This window comes from Neoarius graeffei, chromosome 7, assembly GCF_027579695.1.
Source record: "Neoarius graeffei isolate fNeoGra1 chromosome 7, fNeoGra1.pri, whole genome shotgun sequence".
Taxonomy (NCBI): domain Eukaryota; kingdom Metazoa; phylum Chordata; class Actinopteri; order Siluriformes; family Ariidae; genus Neoarius; species Neoarius graeffei.
The window spans coordinates 73701971-73729622 of NC_083575.1; the positions used below are offsets into that span (position 1 = coordinate 73701971).

At 42.0% G+C, this 27652-nt stretch overlaps 1 protein-coding gene across 2 annotated transcripts; it reads right to left on the reverse strand.

The window, feature by feature from the left end:
- Positions 1-681: 681 nt before the first annotated feature.
- LOC132888765 (chemokine XC receptor 1) lies at positions 682-27442 on the reverse strand. Of its 2 annotated transcripts, XR_009654965.1 has the most exons (3): positions 27337-27442; positions 12564-12682; positions 682-3210 (listed from the first exon to the last, which is right to left on the reverse strand). XR_009654965.1 is itself a non-coding variant. In XM_060924861.1 (2 exons), the coding sequence occupies exons 1-2, from the start codon at positions 27395-27397 to the stop codon at positions 2357-2359; spliced, it is 915 nt and encodes a 304-aa protein (XP_060780844.1). In that variant the 5' UTR covers positions 27398-27442; the 3' UTR covers positions 682-2356. The 2 variants fall into 2 exon arrangements, 1 of the variants encoding a protein (XP_060780844.1); XM_060924861.1 differs by lacking the exon at positions 12564-12682.
- Between the last annotated feature and the right edge of the window lie 210 nt (positions 27443-27652).

Below are 27652 nucleotides of genomic sequence, written 5' to 3' on the forward strand. Positions count from 1 at the left end.
AGTTGTCTCCGGTAAAATTTCTTCATTTTCTTCTTCATCTGATGAGCTTTCATATTTTAAGTTGAAAGTTATATTCTAGAAAATTAGAATTTGCCATGTCTGCTGATGATGTCACGAACACTAGTAACCGAAGTGGAATTTTACATGCAGGACACAGACAATTGGAGCAATACACACCATGAAACATCCTAATGCCGCTCTGTGAGATATCAGCACTCTTGGAATGCCACTCAACCAATCAAATTAATGATCCAGAACTAACTGTAATGTTGATTAAAAACCTGAGAACTTAATCACAGTCAACAACAGGATTACATATAGAGAAGGAAGAATGTTTTTTCTACCAAGCACTGAAAAATATTGTCTCTTTATAGAACCAATTTTCTTATTAAGGTAGTAATATGAAGACAAAAAGCGTTTAAGTATTTCAATAGTATTTATTTGTGAACAGTCAACTTATAGCATTTCTTATTCAAAACGAGACAATAAATGGTAAATTAAACAACTGCACAGAAATGCATTAAACAAATAGATTTAAAACATATAAATCATGATATTAGCACTTAGAGGAAAAATGATTTGTTATAGAGAACTTAACCAACCTTTTTATTAACTAATTGTGAACTAACAACTTTTAATATCTTACAGCATTTATTATGCAAAATAAAACAGTTAGTGACATGGAGAACAGTACGTGAAAATGCATTTGAAATTTTTGAATGATCAACTGAAAGATTTAGCTGAAACACAAAATATTAGGGATTTATTGAGCACTTACATTCTCTCTACATTATTAAATTTGATTTCTGTGCTTTGAGAAAATAAATAATAAGTAATTTGAGTGTAACATTATACTTAATATAGAGTATAACTCCGCCACTCCCCTCATAGAACTGCCACCTTATTGTGGTGGAGGGGTTTGTGTGCTTGAATGATCCTAGGAGCTATGTTGTCGGGGGCATTATGCCCCTGTTAGGGTTTCCCAAGGCAGACAGGTCCTAGGTGACAGGCCAGACCAAGAGCAGTTCACCAAAAAACCCCTATGGAGAAAAAATCCAGGACCGTGACGTCGCCCGGTAGGACGCAGCCGGGGCCCCACCCTGGAGCCAGGCCCGGGGTTGGGGCTCGTATGCGAGCGCTTGGTGGCCGGGCCTTTGCCCATGGGGCCCGGCCGGGCTCAGCCCGAAGAGGTGACGTGGGCCCGACCTCCTGTGGGTTCACCACCCACAGAGGTAGCAGTAGGGGTTTGGTGCAGTGTGGATTGGGTTAATAGTTTTATTTTTAATACTAAAAACATCACTGTTGAAGCTGTTCCTTAACAGATGAAGTCAGTTGTGCTGTTTAAAAAGAAACTACAACTTATATCATTTCAAATGTTACTTATACTCTTTGAAGTGGATATGACATATTCATTAAAAAACGACATACTGAACATTCTCAGCAATTAAGTTTCTTTAGTAGAAGGGTAAAACCCTCCCAATGTGATAGAGGGCCATTTTCTACACTGTCTATAATTCTGAAAACTATAGGTCTTCCTGACCGCGAGTTGGCCTAGTCGTTAGCATGTCTGCCTTTCCATCTGGAGATCGTGAGTTCGACTTGTGGTCAGGTCATACCAAAGACAATCATAAAAATGGTGCCTACTGCTGTCTGGCAAGGCATGCTACAATACAGATGTGAGTGGGGAGTCAAACTCTCACAGTTACTAGAGGACTAGACTCCACTGTAACCCTAGCTGTATAATAGGCGAGAGGCCAAGGGCTATAGAAGATTGGCGCTGCCCAATGCACCTTAAGGGCCTGGTTAGTACTGGGACGGGAGACTGCCTGAGAAGACCAGGTCCTGGCATGGGAGGGACTTTGACTTTGGTACGTCTTCCTGAAGAAAAATATCTTTCCCTTTCGTATATACTGTATCTCCACCATCTCATACCAGTTTAATGTTTGGCTACCTCAAAAAGGAAAAATTGAAATGTTAATCTTTCCATTCCAAAAGAAAGACAGCACATTTACCTCTACTTTTATAACCTAATTATAGATACATCAAAGTATATTATTCACAAAATAAAAAGTAAAAAATAAAAAATTCAGCCACAGGAATATCCGATTTTTCCCAGACTGCCATACAAATGCATTATCCATTAATCTCACAATAATCTCACAAAGTTTTCATATTACAATATTGTGAAATTACAGTTGTATAATAAAGTTTTGATTAAAGCAACACCATACAGATTTGGTCATACACATTGCACCAATGTTTTTGTTTGCAATATTCCACTTTCAAGACAGATTCAAAATTTGTAATGTGTCTTTGTGATTTGATAACTGCAATGAAAAAATAAGACTAGCACAAATTAAAATTTTTTTTTCACTCTGTAGATATATAGCAAAGGGCTTACATGACTGGCCGACATAGCAACGATAGTAACAACACACCACAATAGGCCAAAGTCTGCAGCTGACAGAGTTCTACACAGAAACCCTGCGAAAGATCCAGGGGCATATTGAAAAAATGTCATCACTGTGATTACCAGGATGAATCTAATTGCTTTTTTCTTCATATGATTGGACTCCTCTCTCTCCTTCCCTTTCTCACCTGGCCTTGGGGACTTCAAAGCTCTAAATATAGCTAAGGAGCAAATCGATGTAACAAAGAAAATGAGCACATAAAGTGGAGTATAAAAATAAAGAAACACAAATATGTTATTATTTGCGTGAAAAGCAAATATGCAGAACAAACTCATGACAAGAACCATCACCCAAATTGCAGCTGAACACACCAGTCTGTATCTAAGTGGTTTGTATCTCAGGAAGGAAACAGGATGGAGAACTGCCAGGTAGCGCTCAATGCAGATCGCACAGTTAATCAGAGCTCGGCCAGAGATGGCTAGTGCTAATATAAAAAGTGTTCCAGATAAAAGAGTTGGAAATCGTATAACAGCAATGAAGAGCAGACATCCCAGGCAGAAAAGAATCTCACAAACAGCGAGATTGAGGCTGAAGAACTCCACCACTATTCCACTTCCTTTTCCCGTGCAAATAAACCACAAAACGTAGAAATTGATTGGAAGGCTCAAGATGACTTCGATGCAAAAAAATGAAAGGTAGATGTACATTAATGCACCATTGTCGAGTGTAACATTTCTGATCAGGATCGGTGAGGTGGAAAATTCATGAGTGAGATTCATCTCCAGAGTGTATAATTCTCCTGAAGAATAAAAATGAAAAGGAATGTAAGATAACTACATTACTATATTATGATACAACAATAACAACAAACATTCACAACCTGACACTGTGTATGTTGCTCCTTCTTATAACTGAACACCTTTGTATAAATATAAAAACGAAGGATCTGAGACTTGATATGGCTGCAAAATAAACTCTCACTGAAACTGCTATTAATGGCCAGGATGGCATACTCAGAGTTTAAGTGTAGCTTGTCATTTGAAATAATGAAAAAGGTCAACATACATCCACAGAATTATCCTACTATAAAGAAAAAGAAAGTAAATATCTTGAATGTTTTCATAAATATAATTTATATTACAGTTTTTCTCAAATGCTAAAACACAAAAGCCAATCCTCTAAATCAAATGACCAGTTGTCTAAACACATTTACTAAATCTAGCCATCATTTGCCAATATCATAAACACATTTCACATGAAGACACAATTCACAAAACACAATCCTCCGTTCTCATAAATCTAAACACATTTTTCCTTGCTAAAACACAAGTTGCAAAAGAACTCTGCTCATATTCTCAAATGAAAGCTCGTGATGCAAAATGCTTGCCACAGTCAGCAATATTTGAACACAATGAACACACGTGGCGTCATTAATTACACACAACGACTCAAAATTGAAGACACTTGTTGCTAATGCTGTGACCACATGTATAAAAGCAAGTTCACAGTGCACAGTTTGCTGAAAATTCCAAACAAACGCAATGGATGAAGGCAGAGTCAGGGGAAGAGGAATTCAAGTCAGAGGAGGGAGAGGAGCTGACCATGGAGGGAGAAGAGCTGGCCATGGAAGAAGAGGAGCAGGCCAACGAGGAAGTGGAGTTCAAATCAGAGGAGGAAGAGGTGCAGGCCAACAAGGAAGAGGAGGAGGCCAACAAGGGAGAGGAGAAGGTCCAGGAGGGAGAGGAGAAGGTCCAGGAGGGAGAGGACAAGGTCCAGGAGGGAGAGGACAAGGTCCAGGAGGGAGAGCACAAGGTCCAGGAGGAAGAGCAAGACAACCTCGCACCATCATTACGGACGAGATGCGAGCAACAGTCATTGACCATGTCATTGTCCATGGTATGACAATGGCTGAAGCAGGACTAAGAGTCCATCCAAACCTGAGTAGGTTCACCGTGGCCACCATTATCAGGGCATTCAGACAACACAACGGGTATTGTACTCTATTGCTTTCTTTGTCACAATACAGTTTTACAAGCCTGTGAAAGTAGTCTATTGGTTTCAAATCAATTGTTATTGTAAAACATGTCAATTGACAACACATGTTTCTTTCTTTAGAGTTGAAAGAATGCCACATAGAGGTGGGAGGGTTGCCATATTTACAGCGGCACAAGAAACCCTCATTGTGGATATGGTTTGTGAGAGCAACCTCATCAGACTCCGGGAGATCAGAGACAAAGTCATTGCCAATAATGTCAACTTTGAGAGCATTGATGATGTCAGCTTGGCCACAATAGACCGAGTTCTCCGGCGCCAAAAGATGCGGATGAAACAGGTCTGTAGGGTTCCCTTTGAGCACAACTCTGCGCGACACAAAGACCTACGTTACGAGTATGTGCAAGTAAGTATACATCCATCTTCACAGTACAGTTAGTGGACATACTGTGTTCCTCAGTGGCCTACATTACTTCTGGACAATACTGTGCTACCTGATTGACTGTTGTTCTGAACACCTGTGCACTTTCACATTTTCACAGAGGATATTACAGTTGGACGCGATGGCCAGACCTCATGAGTACCTCTTCCTGGATGAGGCTGGCTTCAACCTGCAGAAACGAAGGCAAAGAGGCCGTAACGTCATTGGCCAAAGAGCCATCACTGAGGTTCCTGGCCAACGGGGGGGTAATACTACTCTTTGTGCGGCCATGGGTTCGGAGGGGCTTGTCCACCGGCATGCTGTCCTTGGGTCTTACAACACCCAACGTCTCCTCACCTTCCTAGAGGAGCTAAGAGACATCCTCCTGGACCGCCAACAACACCATCCTGGGCCCGCACATCCCATTTATGTGATCATTTGGGACAATGTCCGCTTCCACAGAACAAACCAAATCAGAGAGTGGTTCACCACCAACAGTAACCAGTTTTTAAACGTCTGTCTGCCACCCTACTCCCCTTTCCTGAACCCTGTAGAGGAGTTCTTCTCATCGTGGAGATGGAAGGTTTATGACAGACAATCATACACTAGAGAGAACCTCCTAAGGGCAATGGAGCTGGCCTGTGGTGACATCCCAGTGGAGGCCTTCCAAGGATGGATGCGCCATTCCAGGGTGTTTTTCCCGCGGTGCCTGGCAAGAGAGAATATAGCCTGCGATGTGGATGAGGTGATGTGGCCTGATGCAGCTCAGCGACATGATGCCGCACAGTGATTGTGGTGTGTGTGTGGTGTGAATAAAGTAAATAAAAAAACTTCACACCCTGAACATGTTTTCAAGAGTACTGTTGTGTGCAATAGATTCTGTTTTTGCATTGAGTTGTGTTACAGTAGTGTACATGCAGTATTTTCTATAGATTTATACTCTTCATATGAAACTCACAAATCTAAATGCCTAATCCTCTACAGAGATCTAAGATCCGTTACTGTAAAGTTTCAAAAAATATGCATTGGCAGTTATGAAACAAAGAACCTTCTCACAAATTGAGCATTGTGTTTTCAATTGTTTTGATGTAGTGTGTAATGATGTGTATAGTGTTTACATTTTTGAAAGCTTCGAGCTGCTCTTTTGGTGTGAAAGTTTTAGTTTTGAAGTGAGAAGGTGTGGTTGTGTTTATGTAGCTTTAGAAAAGTTTGTTGTGTTTAGACATTGGGGAACATAGAGGAAACGTTTGTGAAATGTGTTTTAGCATTTGAGAAAAACTGTAAGAAAAACCCATGGAAGAAGAACAAGAGGTACAACAACAACAACAATCAAGTACATTAATAAAGCTGATTCTAATTTTTAGATTCCTCCTTTTCTTGTGTTTGTGGCCAATGTCAGTGGGCAAGCAATCTTAAAACATGTAATTTGCCTAAATAGTTCATCTTCAAAATCATACATTTGTTGCATTATGACACATTTTGTCATAAGTATAAAGGTATCTGCAATAATGTATTAAAAACATGTCGGAGAGAATGAAAAGTTCAAAAAGTAGCTTGTATGGCACTAATTTACAGTGGTGCTTGAAAGTTTGTGAACCCTTAAGAATTTTCTATATTTCTGCATAAATATGACCTAAAACATCATCAGATTTTCACACAAATCCTAAAAGTAGATAAAGAGAACCCAGTTAAACAAATGAGAAAAAAATATTATACTTGGTCATTTATTTATTGAGGAAAATGATCCAATATTACATATCTGTGAGTGGCAAAAGTATGTGAACCTCTAGGATTAGCAGTTAATTTGAAGGTGAAATTAGAGTCAGGTGTTTTCAATCAATGGGATGACAATCAGGTGTGAGTGGGCACCCTGTTTTATTTCAAGAACAGGGATCTATCAAAGTCTGATCTTCACAACACATGTTTGTGGAAGTGTATCATAGCACGAACAAAGGAGATTTCTGAGGACCTCAGAAAAAGTGTTGTTGATGCTCATCAGGCTGGAAAAGGTTACAAAACCATCTCTAAAGAGTTTGGACTCCACCAATCCACAGTCAGACAGATTGTGTACAAATGGAGGAAATTCAAGACCATTGTTACCCTCCCCAGGAGTGGTCGACCAAGAAGGATCACTCCAAGAGCAAGGCGTATAATAGTCGGCAAGGTCACGAAAGACCCCAGGGTAACTTCTAAGCAACTGAAGGCCTCTCTCACATTGGCTAATGTTACAGTTTTTCTCAAATGCTAAAACACATTTCACAAACGTTTCCTCTATGTTCCCCAATGTCTAAACACAACAACCTTTTCTAAAGCTACGTAAACACAACCACACCTTCTCACTTCAAAACTAAAACTTTCACACCAAAAGAGCAGCTCGAAGCTTTCAAAAATGTAAACACTATACACATCATTACACACTACAGCAAAACAATTGAAAACACAATGCTCAATTTGTGAGAAGGTTCTTTGTTTCATAACTGCCAATGCATATTTTTTGAAACTTTACAGTAACGGATCTTAGATCTCTGTAGAGGATTAGGCATTTAGATTTGTGAGTTTCATATGAAGAGTATAAATCTATAGAAAATACTGCATGTACACTACTGTAACACAACTCAATGCAAAAACAGAATCTATTGCACACAACAGTACTCTTGAAAACATGTTCAGGGTGTGAAGTTTTTTTATTTACTTTATTCACACCACACACACACACCACAATCACTGTGCGGCATCATGTCGCTGAGCTGCATCGGGCCACATCACCTCATCCACATCGCAGGCTATATTCTCTCTTGCCAGGCACCGCGGGAAAAACGCCCTGGAATGGCGCATCCATCCTTGGAAGGCCTCCACTGGGATGTCACCACAGGCCAGCTCCATTGCCTTTAGGAGGTTCTCTCTAGCTAGTGTATGGTTGTCTGTCATAAACCTTCCATCTCCACGATGAGAAGATCTCCTCTATAGGGTTCAGGAAAGGGGAGTAGGGTGGCTGGCAGACAGACGTTTAAAAACTGGTTACTGTTGGTGGTGAACCACTCTCTGATTTGGTTTGTTCTGTGGAAGCGGACATTGTCCTAAATGATCACATAAATGGGATGTGCGGGCCCAGGATGGTGTTGTTGGCGGTCCAGGAGGATGTCTCTTAGCTCCTCTAGGAAGGTGAGGAGACGTTGGGTGTTGTAAGACCCAAGGACAGCATGCCGGTGGACAAGCCCCTCCGAACCCATGGCCGCACAAAGAGTAGTATTACCCCCCCATTGGCCAGGAACCTCAGTGATGGCTCTTTGGCCAATGACGTTACGGCCTCTTTGCCTTCGTTTCTGCAGGTTGAAGCCAGCCTCATCCAGGAAGAGGTACTCATGAGGTCTGGCCATCGCGTCCAACTGTAATATCCTCTGTGAAAATGTGAAAGTGCACAGGTGTTCAGAACAACAGTCAATCAGGTAGCACAGTATTGTCCAGAAGTAATGTAGGCCACTGAGCAACACAGTATGTCCACTAACTGTACTGTGAAGATGGATGTATACTTACTTGCACATACTCGTAACGTAGGTCTTTGTGTCGCACAGAGTTGCACTCAAAGGGAACCCTACAGACCTGTTTCATCCACATCTTTTGGCGCCGGAGAACTCGGTCTATTGTGGCCAAGCTGACATCATCAATGCTCTCAAAGTTGACATTATCGGCAATGACTTTGTCTCTGATCTCCCGGAGTCTGATGAGGTTGCTCTCACGAACCATATCCACAATGAGGGTTTCTTGTGCCGCTGTAAATATGGCAACCCTCCCACCTCTATGTGGCATTCTTTCAACTCTAAAGAAAGAAACGTGTTGTCAATTGACATGTTTTACAATAACAATTGATTTGAAACCAATAGACTACTTTCACAGGCTTGTAAAACTGTATTGTGACAAAGAAAGCAATAGAGTACAATACCTGTTGTGTTGTCTGAATGCCCTGATAATGGTGGCCACGGTGAACCTACTCAGGTTTGGATGGACTCTTAGTCCTGCTTCAGCCATTGTCATGCCATGGACAACGACATGGTCAATGACTGTTGCTCGCATCTCGTCTGTAATGATGGGGCGAGGTTGTCTTGCTCTTCCTCCTGGACCTTGTCCTCTCCCTCCTGGACCTTGTCCTCTTCCTCCTGGACCTTGTCCTCTCCCTCCTGGACTTTGTCCTCTCCCTCCTGGACCTTCTCCTCTCCCTTGTTGGCCTCCTCCTCTTCCTCGTTGGCCTGCACCTCTTCCTCCTCTGATTTGAACTCCACTTCCTCGTTGGCCTGCTCCTCTTCTTCCATGGCCAGCTCTTCTCCCTCCATGGTCAGCTCCTCTCCCTCCTCTGACTCGAATTCCTCTTCCCCTGACTCTGCCTTCATCCATTGCGTTTGTTTGGAATCTTCAGCAAACTGTGCACTCTGAACTTGCTTTTATACATGTGGTCACAGCATTAGCAACAAGTGTCTTCAATTTTGAGTCGTTGTGTGTAATTAATGACGCCAGGTGTGTTCATTGTGTTCAAATATTGCTGACTGTGGCAAGCATTTTGCATCACATGAGCTTTCATTTGAGAATATGAGCAGAGTTCTTTTGCAACTTGTGTTTTAGCAAGGAAAAATGTGTTTAGATTTATGAGAACGGAGGATTGTGTTTTGTGAATTGTGTCTTCATGTGAAATGTGTTTATGATATTGGCAAATGATGGCTAGATTTAGTAAATGTGTTTAGACAACTGGTCATTTGGTTTAGAGGATTGGCTTTTGTGTTTTAGCATTTGAGAAAAACTGTAATGTTCCTGAGTCCACCATCAGGAGAACACTGAACAACAATGGTGTGCATGGCAGGGTTGGAAGGAGAAAGCCACTGCTCTCCAAAAAGAACATTGCTGCTCATCTGCAGTTTGCTAAAGATCACGTGGACAAGCCAGAAGGCTATTGGAAAAATGTTTTGTGAACGAATGAGACCAAAATAGAACTTTTTGGTTTAAATGAGAAGCGTTATGTTTGGAGAAAGGAAAACACTGCATTCCAGCATAAGAACCTTATCCCATCTGTGAAACATGGTGATGGTAGTATCATGGTTTGGGCCTGTTTTGCTGCATCTGGGCCAGGACGGCTTGCCATCATTGACGGAACAATGAATTCTGAATTATACCAGCAAATTCTAAAGGAAAATGTCAGGACATCTGTCCATGAACTGAATCTCAAGAGAAGGTGGGTCATGCAGCAAGACAACGACCCTAAGCACACAAGTCGTTCTATCAAAGAATGGTTAAAGAAGAATAAAGTTAATGTTTTGGAATGGCCAAGTCAAAGTCCTGACCTTAATCCAATCTAAATGTTGTGGAAGGACCTGAAGCAAGCAGTTCATGTGAGGAAACCCACCAATGTCCCAGAGTTGAAGCTGTTCTGTACGGAGGAATGGGCTAAAATTCCTCCAAGCTGGTGTGCAGGACTGATCAACAGTTACCGGGAATGTTTAGTTGCAGTTATTGCTGCACAAGGGGGTCACACCAGATACTGAAAGCAAAGGTTCACATACTTTTGCCACTCACAGATATGTAATATTGGATCATTTTCCTCAATAAATAAATGACCAAGTATAATATTTTTGTCTCATTTGTTTAACTGGGTTCTCTTTATCTACTTTTAGGACTTGTGTGAAAATCTGATGATGTTTTAGGTCATATTTATGCAGAAATATAGAAAATTCTAAAGGGTTCACAAACTTTCAAGCACCACTGTATGCCTGATTTTGTCCGGAATCTGGTTTCCTGATGATTTCCCAAAGTTTATTAAATTAAGTGGTATATAGTCTGTGGTCTATTCGAAAGTGATCATGCTGACTTCCTCAGAAAGCTACACCCTTCAAAGTGATAACTCTGTAGAGCTTAAAAGTAGCAGCTCTTTTATACACATTTATAATGTCAGTTTTAAAAGATAAAGTCTGTGCTTTACTGTCACAAAATCACTTGCCATTAAAGTTGGTCATGAACAAAGGAGTTAAAAAATGTGTAGGACAACCAAAAAGTGCTCTTTTTTTTAGGGTCACAACCAGCATCCCAGAAAATGAAAAGTATATATTTTTTAATCTTTATCAAAGCAAGGCTTTGCTGTAGCTTGTGACAGACCATGTTTTATCTATGGCTCTCTTGATTCTTCTTCAAAGGTTAACAAAAGCTAAAGTAACTTCAACGGATTCATTCATTCATTCATTAATTCATTCATTCATCTTTCAGTCAGGATTGCAATGGAAGGCTTCATTTTATTTAGCATTTTAAATAACTGAAGCACAATGAGAGCAATTCATAATTTACAGTGGTGCTGAGCTACAAACACAGAAAGCAAATTTCATCATAACAGATAGAAAGCGAGTGGAATATTATTACTTTGCAAACATTATATTCAAAATTACCCATGACAATATTTATTTAAAAAAATACAATATATTCATCATGAAATAGCACAATATGTTAAGAGGAACCCTATAAGCTTCTCTAAGGTATCACATACTGTATTTAAAATTTGCTGTTTGAAAGGTTAGGATAAACCTGAAGTAAACATAACTGACTATTAATAAGGTATTATCAGCATAGAGCTTATACTGTATATGGATTCAGTTTATAAAGAACTAACATAACTCTTTGCCTACAGTAAAAGAAAGCCATCACATATTTTATATAAAATAAAATAATATAGCTTATTGACAATCAACATCAACAGACTTAAGTAAAAAGTGGCCAGAGTACCTGTGAATTTCATATCTATAGTCTATATATCTTAAGTCAAGAACAACAATCTTTTTTTCTATAGAATATTAAAACTCCCTTTATGATAAGAGTTATAGATCCTTTAATGCACCTAGCTCAACAAGATTGCATTGACTCAGTCATGTCTACCACTGAATTAATTCAGACTAAAAGACTGCATAGAATCAATGCACGCTGGTTGAGCTAGTTGCAGTGGCTTAGTGGTTAAGGCTTTGAGTTCCAGAGCAGAAAGTCCTTGAGCAAGACCTTTAACTTATTGCCCAGTTGTATCCTGAAAAGGAGGCATCAGCTAAATGCGTAACTCGACTGAATTTCAGAAAACCAGTCAAAGATTCCCAACCTTACAATTATTTGTACAATTGTACAATATACAAAACAATCATGGAATACATCAGCATAAATATGAACAGTTCCTAAACCTCATCATCTGGGTTCATAATTGATCTCAACTAAATATATGTGTGGGACTGTTGCCAATCCCCTTGACACGGTTATTTTTGTTTTTACCGGCTGCCATTTTTTCTAACAAATTTAGCTGGTTCTATTTTCCAAAATATAAACAATCTAGTAGCCTAATTTAAACCACCATGACCCTGACCAGGCAGTTATAAACTTGGTCTTCGTTTGTCCCATGTGCTTCATGTATGACTGCTTTCTTTCACCCACATTAAAGTAAAAGCCTCCAGCTTGCACTGCTTTTTTGTTTTGTCCCACAGGAGCCCAGTCCTGATGCATGCCCCTAGTCTTACTGAGATGCCTTTTAAACTTTTCTGACAAACTTTAATACAAATAAATAAATAGATGAATTAATTAAGTAATTAATTTCATAAATTAATTAAAAATTAATTAAACAATTGAATATATAGAGCACCTCTTATTCATGCCTATATTTATATTGATTTAGAACACATTAATTGTTAATTCAGTGTATAGTCAATGGATTGTTTGTTATTCAGTAACTTTACCTGTGTAATATGCTGCCTTGTGCTGTGGTTTATGTTTTTCTGAGAAACAATGTCAGTGCTGTTCTTGGTCCACCCTGCTCAATGCTGGGCCTTCTGTTTGGCTTATCCATCCAATATCACTGGTGGAATGGGCAGGAGAAAATGTCAAGTGTTTTTCCGACTATGAATACATAATTAATGCAAAAGCATGCAAACTCGGAAATCACCTACAGTATGTCATTGTTCATAGTAATCTTACTGTTTGGGTCACGGTTTGCTTTCTTTTCTGCTGCATTCAATATTCTGTGAAAACTCTTAAAAGTTATGCATAAACCTATAGCAACACAGAGGAACAGGTAATAAAGGCTATTTTAAAGGCTGTCTTTACTTTATAGAAATGACCACCTCACAAACTATTATGATTTAGCATTTTAAACTTTCTCCAGTCTAACATTCTTGATATCAGATTCATGCTTATTTACCAAGTGAAGGAAACCTCATTTAATATCTGACTTAATATCTGGTGGCCATGTTACACAAAATCATATTACATTTTCTTTTGTAAACATAAAAAATTAAAAATGCTTTTTTGTGATCTTTTTAGAATAGTAGAGAATAAGGCTTGGGTACTGAGCATGCATTTGGGTAAGAGAAACTTAAAGCCATCAGTGTAGTAAGCCATGTAGTAAGCGTTTACAAAATGTTAGGTTTTAAAGTAGCACAAAAAGAAACACAGTTTGCACAAAATGTATGCAAAGGTGCAAATAGGTGATAAACGATGTGTATCTGTTCAACACCAAGTCAATGTTTTCCTTTGAACAGCACTATTTGAATCGCAAATGTGATCACTTTCCTTTGCCATCACATTTTCTGAAGTGAAAAGATACATTCATACAATATATTCTTACTCATAAATTACATGGTCAGTGAATAAACAAACAATAAATCCAGGAACTGGATCCAGGCACTGAACATGCATCAAGCCCGAAACCCCTATTGCATTTATATCTTTCTTACTAAGTACATTTATTAGGCTCTTATTAAGAAATACTATGGGGACCTTTGGTACATGATTTAATTATTACTCTGTAAAGCTTATTTTCAATACATGCATCTAATCTTTCAAAGTTGTAGCACATTATTACTTTCATGATCACTAATGGATTTATTCTGGTCAGGATCATGGTGGCTCGAGAGACTATCCTGAGAACTCTGGGCAAGAGGCAGCAACATTCCCTGAATGGAACACACAGGACACCATGTACACACATTTGTACCCTCATTCACACTTTGGGGCAATTAAGAGTATCCAAACCCCAGTAACGTTTTGGACAGGACATGTTGTCTTTGAATGTATTGTGTCATCTGGTGAGACCAGAAGTGATGCGATACAGTGTTTCCCACTTAGAGGTGACACTTTGGTGCCACACCCAAGTAAACTGAAATATAGTTTCTCATTATAAAAATATGTATCAATGAATCAATGAATCAATCAATCAATTAATTAAACAAACAAAAAACAATCACACCTCACCACCTCTGTGTATAGAGGATGTGCAGTCACGTGACCCGTCCATGTTTACTCCGCCATATTGGACGGCTTCAGGATTGTTTACCTTGCGCGAGCGTAATGGATCCAGGGAGTAATCCACAAGAAAATTCGGAAAATACCCCATCTACATCGCGTGATAACTTGTCTAAGTTTGTTCAGCATCTTGAAGGTGACGTGAGGCAGCGTTACGTGGAAAAGTGTTCCAGGTTGGGGATTGCAGATCCGTACAACTTGCCGCAATCCTTGTTCAGGGAAATTCGGAGCTGCGGTGCCGGCGATTTGCCCGATCTGGCCTACCACGACATTTACAATTTTCTTGTTAATCATGAATCGTGTTACACTGGCAAAGCCCTCAAAGCTTACAAGAGCCTGGAAGCTTATAAATATTTTGTTGCGGGATGGGTATCCCAACTATACCTCTGGAAGGTTCCGAAGAAGAATGTCTACTTGATAACCTCACGGGTAAGTGGCATTAAGACGTTTATCATAAAGAGACGATGCAGGACGTTTTATCGTAAGAATGTTTGAAATCTAAACTCCGTTCCAGATAATGACAGGGTTGTAAATATGTATGTTTTTGTCTGGAAAAAAAATCACAAATCACCGCTATCTTTATCTGTGCAGAATTATTATTCAATATCAGATATAAAAGTATAGGGGTCACAGATATGTCCAGCTTCTATATTCAAACAAATTAAAAAAATATTTTCTTGCACCCCTGTGTCAGTGTGTGTCAGGCTGTGAGCCAAATAGGTCTGGATCACTCTTTCCAAGGGGGACCCTTGTATGAACTTGTGAAATACTATGGATTGGCCTTTCAAAGGCATATATGAGCCAAAAAAGATAAAACATTGTCATAGACTAGGCCTGGGTAGGGCTAGGCATAGCCATTTTAAACGTTAGAGATCAAGCGGACTAACGGCCACAAACACTGTACTGTCTAGTTTCTAAGTATGCAGTTATCATTCAATCCAAAAATCAACTTAACAGATGTACTAGGAGTATTGAATTAGAAGATTACACCTACCTGATATGAAGTATTAACTACAAATTCGGCAACTGGGGTACCAGTTTTCTCTTCGCACAGTGGACACCCATTTTGCGCGTCTCTCCTCGTCTGCGGGGAATCTATAAAATGATAGGCCCTCCTTTTGGCCCTGTCTATTGGTACAACCAAATGCTGAACAAGATATAACCAATTCTCGAAAGATCTACTCCCACACACTTGATAATTAGAATGGGTTCGTCTAAGTTCTATGCGCGGCCATGCCGTCCAAGATGGCAGATAAACAAATATCACGTGACCTCGTGACGTCACGTGCACACTGTCTATATAAGGATGCTGAGCTTCACAGTGACTTTGCGAAGCAACCGCAAAGTATTGTGTCTCATTGTGTCTTGCTAAGCACCCTATTTATGTTAGCAATGTGTTCCTTTGTCTAGCATCTGTTGTGTGCTACATATTCATGTTCAGATTCATTATGTGTCTTGGTTCTCTACTCATGCTATAAGTCTTGTTTTGTTTGAGTGTATTTTACTTTGCAGAAAAAAATGCCTGAACTTTGACCGAGACTGTTTTCACCTACAATTCCTGACATTCTACCTACATTAAAATATGTTGATCTATGATGTTTTTTTAGTATGTGAGGACAGAATACCAACAATGCTGCTATTGAAAAAAAATTGCAAATGTCGAGCTTGTCAAGATCAACCTTTAATTTTAAAATGGGTACCCAGAGATCATGACTAAATTATTCAATAACACCAGGAGTAAACCCTGTGCAGAAGCAACATGGTTTATTATAGTGGAGTGAATATTTACAGTTAAATGTAAAATACATTTACAGATTATTTAAATAACATTGGATAATCATTTGACATAATTAAAAAGTTAAAAACAAAATAGGACACTGTAAATTACAATCAAAATCCTCTACAGTAGTTAGATATTCTCATCGTTCTCATTATCTCTAGCCGCTTTATCCTGTTCTACAGGGTTGTAGGCAAGCTGGAGCCTATCCCAGCTGACTATGGGTGAGAGGCAGGATACACCCTGGACAAGTCGCCAGGTCATCACAGGGCTGACACAGACAACCATTCACACTCACATCTACGGTCAGTTTAGAGTCACCAGTATATCTTTGGACTGTGGGGGAAACCGGAGCACCCGGAGGAAACCCACGCGGACATGGGGAGAACATGCAAACTCTGCACAGAAAGGCCCTCGCCGGCCACGGGGCTCGAACCCAGGACCTTCTTGCTGTGAGGCGACAGCGCTAACCACTACACCACCGTGCCGCCTAGTTAGATATTCAAAACAAGAAAATCAACTCAACCAGCCATGAACCAGTATCTGTGTTGTGCTGGTCCCTCATTTCTATAACTGGAAGTAGATCGTCTGTAGAAAGTTCATGAATCCACAGATTCTACTCATGAAACCTCTTTCATTTCCAAATCGACATTTTCTACATTTTAGCTGACCTTCCTTGTACATGTTCATAAATGGCTCAATCGTCACACCAAAGACATTTACAGAGAACACAAGGGGAACAATATTATACCAAAGTGATTTTTCATCTTCTTTAATGACAATAAAAATGAAAAGTAGTACTTGAGGAAGATATGTTAACAGAATTCAGAGCAACACTGATGATATTATATTGAATGCATTCTTTTTTTGTTGGTTCCCTACATCTCTGCCTGTCTGCTTTCTGGTATCTCTGGGCCCTGGGTGTTTCAGGGCACACAACACAGACACACAGCAAAAGGAAATCACAGTCACTGCCATGAAGAACACAAAGACAGACATGCAATAGTAATTTGAGACATAGCAATAATACAAGCCACATCCAAACACCATCAACCAAACTGTTGCAACAACTGGAGTTCTGTAGTAGATGAAGTGAACCTGTTTTGAACGGAAGAAATGTATTGATTAGACAATGCTATCTGAATAGCAAATATGTTCCACATTCAGTCCTTTAAATATCTCACAACTCACAAACCTGCATCAGTCTGCAGGTAACAACTTCTTTACCACGTATAAGAGTAGATGCTGTAAATTCGAAAAAGGTGGGTTTGTGGAAATGTTTGTCGAAATTGCCTATTGTATTTCATTCAGTCTGTGGCTCTTGATTATTGTATAATAAATGCCTGTGTGTGTGTGTGTTTATATGTATAGTGCATATATAGTGTATAACTTATTATTCTCTCTCTTTTTTAGATATGTTTATGTTCGCTGATATTTAGGAAATGTGGATACACAACTATTGCATCTGCATATTACATTGTTTTCTCTTTTTCACACAGAATGGCTAACACATCTGAAGAGCTCGTAAATTCAATGCTAGTTCCTCCATCTCTGGGGAACGTTTCAGCCTGTATCAAGGAAAAGGTTTTTGGAACTATTTTCTATTACTTTATCCTGGCATTTTGCTTCCTTTTTGGTACAGCAGCCCATTCATGGTGTCTCTGGTTCTATCTTTCTGTTGACCAGAAAAACAAACAGACTCAAGTGTTTCTCTTAAATCACATTATAATGGACCTTATATTTTGTATAGAATGTATAACTGAAATACTGAATACATTTATCTTTGATAATAATACAGTGATTTTTCTGATTTATTTCCTTTTTGGCCTGTCCTGGACTGGAAGGCCACTGATGCAAACCTGCATTTGTATTGAGCAATACATAGCAGTGATTCATCCAGTCACATTCTTGAGATATAAAGGTATAAAGTACAGAACTCCAGTTGTTGCAACAGTTTGGTTGATGGCATTTGGATGTGGCTTGTACTATTGCTATGCCTCAAATTACTACTACATGTCTGTCTTTGTGTTCTTCATGGCAGTGACTGTGATTTCCTTTTGCTGTGTGTCTGTGTTGTGCGCCCTGAAACTCCCAGGGCCTGGAGATACCAGAAAGCAGACAGGCAGAGATGTAGGGAACCAACAAAAAAAGAACGCATTCAATATGATCTCATCAGTGTTGCTTTTAATCCTGTTAACATATCTTCTTCAAGTACTCCTTTCCATTTTTACTGTAATTGAAGATGATGAAAAATCACTTCAGTGTAATATTGTTTCCCTTGTGTTCTCCATAAATATATTTGGTGGGATGATTCTGTCATTTATGAACATGTACAAGGAAGGTCAGCTAAAATGTATAAAACGTCAGAAGGAAATGAAAGCGGTTTCATGAGTGGAATCTGTGAATTCATGAACTTTCTACAAAAGCTCTATCACCCGTTATAGAAATGACAGACCAGCACAACACAGATACTGGTTCATGGTTGGTTGAGTTGATTTTCTTGTTTTGAATATCTACCTACTGTAGAGGATTTTGATTGTAATTTACAGTGTCCTATTGTGCTTTTAACTTCTTGTCAATTGATTATCCAATGTTATTTAAAAGATCTGTAAATGTATTGTACATTTAATTGTAAATATTCATTCCATTATAATAAACCATGTTGTTTATGCACAGGGTTTACTCCTGGTGTTATGGAATAATTTAGTCATGATCTCTGTGTATACATTTTAAAATTAAAGGTTGAGCTTGACAAGCTCTACATTTGCAATTTTTTATTTTACTTTAAAATAAACCTTTATGGTGATCTTGAAAGGCAACTTGAAACAGAGAACCAAAGTAAACCAGTTTTTTTTAGAGAGCTAATATAAAATAAGAATGCTGTGTAATAACTTGCAATGACATACCAGCTACGTTGTAATAGATAAAATATGCCCACTGCCAATAAAAATGGTCAAAAAGTGGTCAACTCATCTCATCTCATTATCTCTAGCCGCTTTATCCTTCTACAGGGTCGCAGGCAAGCTGGAGCCTATCCCAGCTGACTACGGGCGAAAGGCGGGGTACACCCTGGACAAGTCGCCAGGTCATCACAGGGCTGACACATAGACACAGACAACCATTCACACTCACATTCACACCTACGGTCAATTTAGAGTCACCAGTTAACCTAACCTGCATGTCTTTGGACTGTGGGGGAAACCGGAGCACCCGGAGGAAACCCACGCGGACACGGGGAGAACATGCAAACTCCACACAGAAAGGCCCTCGCTGGCCCCGGGGCTCAAACCCAGGACCTTCTTGCTGTGAGGCGACAGCGCTAACCACTACAAGTGGTCAACTCTTAATTAAAAAACTTTTCATGAAAAGCATAGAAGCAAGTCAGATTTATCTTCATGTTAATGTTTTTTCCAAGTACTACTGAGAAGTTAGTCCTCAGTATATTTGTTTTTCATGCAACAACAGTGGGTTTGATATTCTGTACTCATATACTGAAAAAAATAATTAAGGCATAAAATATTTTCTCATCTCATCTCATTTTCTTCCGCTTATCCGGGGCTGGGTTGCGGAGGCAGCAGTCTGAGCATGGAAGCCCAAACTTCCCTCTCCCCAGACACCTTGGCCAGCTCCTCGGGAAGAACACCGAGGCGTTCCTAGGCCAGCCAAGAGACATAGTCCCTCCAGCGTGTCCTGGGTCTTCCCCGGGACCTCCTCCCAGGGGGAACTGCCTGGAACACCTCCCCAGGGAGGCGTCCAGGAGGCATCCGAAAGAGATGCCTCAGGTGATTCATCTCAATGTGGAGGAGCTGTGGCTCTACTCCCAGCTCCTCTCGAGTGACTGTGCTTCTCACCCTATGCCTAAGGGAGCGCCCAGCCACCCTGCGAAGGAAACTCATTTCAGCCGCTTGTATCTGCGATCTTGTTCTTTCGGTCTTTACCCAAAGCTCATGACTATAGGTGAGAGTCGGAACGTAGATCGGCCGGTAAATCGAGAGCTTTGCCTTTTGGCTCAGCTCCTTCTTCACCATGATGGACCGGTAAAGCGACCACATCACTGTGGAGGCTGCACCGATCCGCCTGTCGATCTCACGCTCCATCCTTCCCTCACTCGTGAACAAGATCCTGAGATACTTAAACTCCTCCACTTGAGGCAGGACTTCTCCACCAACCTGAAGAGGGCAAGCCACCCTTTTCCGGTCAAGAACCATGGCCTCGGACTTGGAGGTACTGATTCTCATCCCAGCCGCTTCACACTCGACTGCAAACCGCCCCAGTGTATGCTGAAGGTCCTGGTTTGAAGAAACCAACAGGACAACATTATCCACAAAAAGCAGAGATGAAATCCTGTGGTTCCCAAACAGGAGTCCCTCTGGCCCCTGGCTGCACCTACTTATAGAAATTCTGTCCATAAAAATTATGAACAGAACCAATGACAAAGGGCAGCCCTGCCGGAGTCCAACATGCACTGGGAACAGGTCTGACTTACTGCCGGCAATGCGAATCAGACTCCTGCTCCGTTCGTACAGCGACCGGACAGACCTTAGCAAAGAGCCCCGAACCCCATACTCCCAAAGCACCCCCCACAGGATACCAGGAGGGACATAGTCAAATGCCTTCTCCAGATCCACAAAGCACATGTGGACTGGTTGGGCAAACTCCCATGAACCCTCGAGCACCCTATGAAGGGTATAGAGCTGGTCCAGTGTTCCACGACCAGGACGAAAACTGCATTGTTCCTCCTGGATCTGAGGTTCGACTATCGGCCGAATTCTCCTCTCCAGTACCCTGGAGTAAACCTTCCGGGGGAGGCTGAGAAGTGTGATTCCCCTATAATTGGAGCACACTCTCCAGTCCCCTTTCTTAAAAAGAGGGACCACCACCCTGGTCTGCCACTCCAGAGTCACTGTCCCCAACCGCCACGCGATGTTGCAGAGGCGTGTCAGCCAAGACAGCCCCACAACATCCAGAGACTTGAGATACTCAGGACGGATCTCATCCACCCCCGGTGCCTTGCCACCGAGGAGCTTGCAAACCACCTCAATGACTTCGGCTTGTGTAATGGATGAGTCCACCTCTGAGTCATCAGCCTCCGCTTCCTCAATGGAAGATGTGACAGTGGGATTGAGGAGATCCTCGAAGTATTCCTTCCACTGCCCGACAATATCCCCAGTCGAGGTCAACAGCTCCCCACCCGCACTGTAAACAGTGTTGGCAGAGTACTGCTTCCCCCTCCTGAGGCGCCGGACGGTTTGCCAGAATTTCCTCGAGGCTGACCGATAGTCCTCCTCCATGGCCTCACTGAACTCCTCCCAGTTCTGAGTTTTTGCCTCCGCAACTGCCCGAGCTGCGGCACGCCTGGCCTGCCAATACCCATCAGCTATCGGGACATCCTCCGGAGTCCCAGAGGCCAACCTGGCCCGATAGGACTCCTTTTTCAGCTTGACTGCATCCCTTACTTCCGATGTCCACCACCGGGTTCGGGGATTGCCGCCACGACAAGCACCGGAGACCTTGCGGCCACAGCTCCAAACAGCCACGTCGACAATGGAGGCAGAGAACATGGTCCACTCAGACTCAATGTCCCCTGTCTCCCTTGGAAGCTGGGAGAAGCTCTCCCGGAGGTGGGAGTTAAAGACCTCCCCAACAGAGTGCTCAGCCAGATGTTCCCAGCAGACCCTCACCATACGTTTGGGCCTGCCAGGTCTGTCCGGCTTCCTCCTCCGCCAGCGGATCCAACACACCACCAGGTGGTGATCAGTTGACAGCTCAGCCCCTCTCTTCACCCAAGTGTCCAAGACATAGGGCCAGAGATCAGATGAAACAACAACAAAGTCGATCATCGACCTCTGACCTAAGGTGTCCTGGTGCCACGTGCACTTATGGACACCCCTATGCTCGAACATGGTGTTCATTATGGACAAACTGTGACTAGCACAGAAGTCCAATAACAAAGCACCACTCGGGTTCAGATCGGGGAGGCCGTTCCTCCCAATCACGCCCCTCCAGGTGTCACTGTCTTCGCCCACGTGAGCATTAAAGTCCCCCAGTAGAACAATGGAGTCCACAGTCTGAGCACCTCTCAGTACCTCTTCCAGGGACTCCAAGAAGGCTGGATACTCTATACTGCTATTCTGCCCATAGGCACAAACAACAGCAAAAGCCCTCTCCCCGACCCGAAGGCGCAGAGAGGCAACCGTCTCATTCACTGGGGTAAACTCCAACACATGGCAGCTGAGCTGGGGAGCTATAAGCAAGCCCACACCAGCCCGCCACCGCTCACCGTGGGCGACTCCAGAGAAGTGGAAAGTCCAGCCCCTCTCGAGGAGCTGGGTTCCGGAGCCCAGGCTGTGCACGGAGGTGAGCCCGACTATCTCTAGCTGGTACCTCTCAACCTCCCGCACAAGCTCAGGCTCTTCCCCCCCCAGCAAAGTGACATTCCATGTCCCAATAGCTAGCCGCTGTGTTCGGGGATCAGGTCGTTGAAGCCCCTGCCTTCGACTGCTGTCCAATCCACACTGCACCGGCCCCCTACGGCTACCTCTGTGGGTGGTGAACCCACAGGAGGTCGGGCCCATGTCACCACTTCGGACTGAGCCCAGCTGGGCCCTGTGGGCAAAGGCCCGGCCACCAGGCTCTTGCATACGAGCCCCAACCCCAGTCCTGGCTCCAGGGTGGGACCCTGGCTGCACCATACTGGGTGACATCACATTTCCATAAGGGGGTTTGGTGAACTGCTCTTGGTCTGGCCTGTCACCTAGGACCTGTCTGCCTTGGGAAATCCTAACAGGGGCGTAATGCCCCCAACAACATAGCTCCTAGGATCATTCAAGCACACAAACCCCTCCACCACAATAAGGTGGCAGTTCTAGGAGGGGCATAACAAGCTGTGCAAAGTTAATAGTGCAAAGCTAATACGCCTGGATTAGCATTGTTGGATTAGCATTGTTCATTTAGCAGTGCACTGTGCTGTTCCATGCCATAAAATATTTTAAATAAAAATATTTTAATGGAGGCAGAATGTCAGGAATTGTAGTCGAAGGCGGTTGCAGTCAAAGTGCAGACATTTTTACTACAAGGTAAAATACACACAAACAAAACAAGACTTATGGCATGAGTATAGAACTGAGACACAAAATGATCCTGAACATGAGCATGTAACACACAACGGACAAAGGAACACATTGCTAACATAATTTAAATAGGGTGCTTAACAAGACACAGTGAAACACAGGTGTGTGAGATCAGTGAGCCACGAGACATGCAGGGGCAGAGGAATGTAGTCCTTGGCCAACTTGGCATGACTCTGACATAGAATTTCCCCTTAAATATAGTATATAAGCTCAAAAAAGGTGAATAGGTAAATAATAGCAGGTTTATAATAAACTCATTAAATAGAAATATGTACATTTATAAATGTTATTAATTGTAGCAACATGGATATTATATCAAATATGTAAATCTACATAAGTCCATGAGCCCATTTAAGGTGGGGTTTACATTAGACCGTATCAGCGGATCATCAGATTAACGTTTTTAAAACGATTAGTGTGCACACAGCAATGCCAATACACGATTCACGTGCACACAGCAACGCCAATACACGGATATGCTCGGCTCCGCAGGCATCCTGCGCTCCAAATCACTCCGCCCTGAACAGCGAGTGCCCTCTGGAGGGTGCGCACTCCGGCCCTGCGCAGCTCACAGAGCGCGCGAGTGGAGCGCACAAGCAGTGATTTGGGACTGAGCCGCTGTGTGTGCGATCTCAGTGCATGTCGGGCATGCGCGTCACTTACCACTTGCAAGTGGAAGGATGGCAAGCCTAAAGACAATCATAACTACACAATGGGCAGTATTTGCATCAGTATTTGCAGTATTTTCATACTTTTATACTCTTTAATGAAAGGTGATACAAGGTGGAAGTCCGCGCCGTTTTTCAGCAGTCGTGTCACATGACCAACGCCAGCGAATCAGGAAGGTGGATGTCACAGTGACGTTGTCCAATGACGACGCCAGCTAGAGCTCAGCACAGCGTATCCGCGTATTCTCAATGTTTACACAGCACCGGACCAGACACGATCTGGATTGAATACGTGGACCCTGGCGGATTCCCGTTTCCCGGCGTTTTAATGTAAACGGACAGTGCATCCGCGAAGAAAACGAGACAGATACGGTCTAATGTAAACTTGGCCTAAGAGTGCAGCCTGATTTTCTCCAAAACTGAGGTTGCTATGTAATAAGCTAGTAGGTATGAGATATAAGAAATCAATACAAGGTATATTTAAATGGACCTTATGTACTCATGAATAAAACAGTTTAAACCAGGGCAGGAATGGGGAAAGGCAGTGGCATAGCCAAGATTTTTTTACATGGGGTGGCCAAAGGGGGGCCAAGGATATACAAGGGGTGGCCATGCTGTGACTAAATAAAGGGGGGGGGGGGTGTTCCGGGGGTCCTCCCCTGGGAAATTTTGAATTAGCTAGATTTGATTTCCTGTATTCTGATGTATCTGGTGGCATATCTGGTGCCTAACTCATGAACAAAACCCATGTGAACCAAGAGGTCAGAAATTAATGTATTAATTTATTTATGTAACATAAAGCATCTGCAAAACAAAGAAACCATCCAACTTGTTTACTCTAGTTAAGCATCAGGATTTTAACGATCACTACTAAAATGCAAAAGTAAAAACTAAAAGATCACCTGTCCCAGGCACCTGGGAAGTAGTAAGGATATTAGTCAGGCTTGAATAAAGAGTGCATTGCTCAGGAAAAGGAAAATACTTGTATACTTAACTCATACATACAACATATGTAAACACTTACAACATGTTGTGATATTGTCCATTGTAAGTACTGTACAAACTAAATGTGTTGAGTTACAAAATGTGTGTGTGTGTGTGTGTGTGTGTGTGTGTGTGTAAGTGAGTGAAAGTGTTACACTGATGTAACACGTGACATAGGTGAAGTGTAGTGCATGAGTGGTGTGTGTGTGTGTGTGTGTGTGTGTGAGAGAGAGAGAGAGGGGGAAAGTATGTGCACTGCATGTAGATATAGATGAGCTGTAGTATACGAATTGTGTGTGTGTGTGTGTGTGTGTGTGTGTGTGTGTGTGTGTGTGTGTGTGTGTGTGTGTGAGACAGAGAGAAGATATGTTACATGTAAATACAAAAATTAAGTGCATAAAAGTTGTGTGTGTGAGAGAGTGTATGTTCAGAGTGCATGAGTGTTGTGTGTGTTATATGTGAATATAGAAAATGTAGTGCATGGGTGGTGTGTGGGTGAGTGTGTGTTCAGAGTGCATGAGTGGTGTGTATACCAGTGAGTGTGTTACATGTAAATATAGAAATGTAGTGCATCATGCATGAGTGGTGTGTGTAAGAGGGGTGTGTGTTGAGAGTGCATGAGTTGTATCTTATAGTGAGTGAGAGAAAGACATAGTGTGTGTTAAGAGAGTGAAGTATGTGTTCATATATGAGAGAGAGAGTGTTAAAGGGATAGTTCGGGATTTTTGACATGAATCTGTATGGCATCCCCATCAATAGTGTCGTGCAAACACACTGACTTACCCCTGACAGCATCCTGTGAGTCCAGTTCTTGTCCAGTTTTGGTCCAGACGAAAGTAGTCTGGCAAGTTTGTTGGGGTCACGAAAGTAAAACGTTTTTTGTCTCAAAACAGTATGTGTTTAAAAGAGTGATATATTTGCATCACAAAACCGTTGTCAAATAAAAAGTCAGACCTCGAAATCGCTTGGCACTATTTTCTCTCCCTTCTTATCACTGCGCGCTGCCGCCAGGTGACAGCGAAACGCAGACCCACTAAGCTGGTGGGAGACCAAGGCTGCACTCTATCCACGGCTTACACACGTGATGGCATGGAGGATGTGTATAGTGGCAGCATCTGTCCCCCCAGAGAGGATCTTTTCAAAAGCAGGACAGATTATAACTGAGAGGAGAAATAGAATCAGAATTAACTAGTTAATTGCAGCAATTAAAGGAATAGGTAGGAAAAGGAAGGCGCAAAGACACCGCCGCAGTGCCTGAAAACGGGTTTTCAGGCGCTGCGCACCCGTTTTCAGGCGCTGCGCGGTGTCTTTGCGCCTGCAGCGGTGCTTTGCCTGTGCTGTGGCTGAAAATAGTTCCAGATATAAATTGGTCTAGTAAATCCCTTCGTGTTAATTTGCATTGATATGTGTACTCGATGTGAATGTACAAGTCATGAGAAATAATTATAAAAAATCTTCCGAAAGAGCCGGCTCCTTATAGTAAGAAGAGCCAAAAGAGCTGAAATTCCCATCACTAGTAAACAATGAATGAAACAGCAGTGGCTGTCACCTGGCGGCAGCGCGCAGTGATAAGAAGGGAGAGAAAATAGTGCCAAGCGATTTCGAGGTCTGACTTTTTATTTGACAACGGTTTTGTGATGCAAATATATCACTCTTTTGAACACATACTGTTTTGAGATGAAAAACGTTTTACTTTCGTGACCCCAACAAACTTGCCAGACTACTTTTGTCTGGACCAAAACTGGACAAGAACTGGACTCACAGGATGCTGTCAGGGGTAAGTCAGTGTGTTTACACGACACTATTGATGGGGATGCCATACAGATTCATGTCAAAAATCCCGAACTATCCCTTTAAGACAGTGCATGAGTGTTACATTTAAATATAAAAATTTAGTGCATGAGTTGTGTGTCTGTGTTGAGAGTATGAATGTTACATGCAAATATAGAAATGTAGTGCACAAATTGTGTGTGTGTGTGTGTGTGTGTGTGTGTGTGTGTGTGTGTGTGAGAGAGAGTGTGTGAGAGTGAGATAGACAGTGTGTTAAGAGAGTGCATAAGTGTTGTGTATGAGTGAGTGTGTTACATGTAAATATAGAAATGTGGTGCATGAGAGGGGTAGGGGGAGAGTGTGTGTTGAGAGAATGCATGAGTGTTGTGTATGTATGAGTGTGACAATTATTAATCAATGTGTACTCCCACCAGTAACACACAACATCTCACACACATTAATATAAACATCACACAACATCTCTATATTTTCATGTAACAGACAAACATTAACTTTAAAAGTTGTATTCTGTGGTTAGAGTGAGCAAAGTGATTCACAGACAGCTAACTTGCCGACGTAATTTTCTCTTTTGAGTCGTACAATCGAAAACCACCGACGTTTTGCTTTCTATCTATCTAGTATCTATCTATGTGTGCACACAGCACAAATCCCACTGTAGCCGGATATCTATAAAGATGCATATTTATCTATCCGGTTGCATTTACATGTAAACAAAGGTTTCAGTCACTGAAAACGGATACTTTCGAAAACCCCGGGCAGAGTGGAGATTTCTGGAACTCTGAATTGTCTGAGGACAGAATTGTAACTGTACGTCTACAAAGTGAGAAAACTTGGAGAGTATGAGAGCTGAATAACTTACCTCCCAAATTAATCGCACGTTCACGTAGTTCGGAGGTTGTTGTGTTGTCGGACTCGAGCATGACTATCTGATACCACCACCGTCACGACAACCTGCTCATCCACCTGCTGCTTGAACGCGCCAAATGTTTGTGTGCTACGGTGATATGCATCCCCGCAGAAACCAAATAGGCGGAACAAAAATCCAGCGGACGGAACTAACATTTCGTGGGACATATCGGTTTTATAAATTTTATTGTCCATGGGGGATTAGGATGAATCCCACTGGGAGGGAGTGGAGGAAGGGAGGAAGAGACAAGGGAGGGAGAAGCAGACTT

Coding starts and splice junctions, on each gene's coding strand:
- LOC132888765 (XM_060924861.1), bottom strand. CDS start 27,397: ATGCTCGAGTCCGACAACACAACAACCTCCGAACTACGTGAACGTGCG. Junction 3,211..27,336: donor ACGTGCGATTAATTTGGGAG/GTAAGTTATTCA, acceptor TTTATTCTTCAG/GAGAATTATACACTCTGGAG.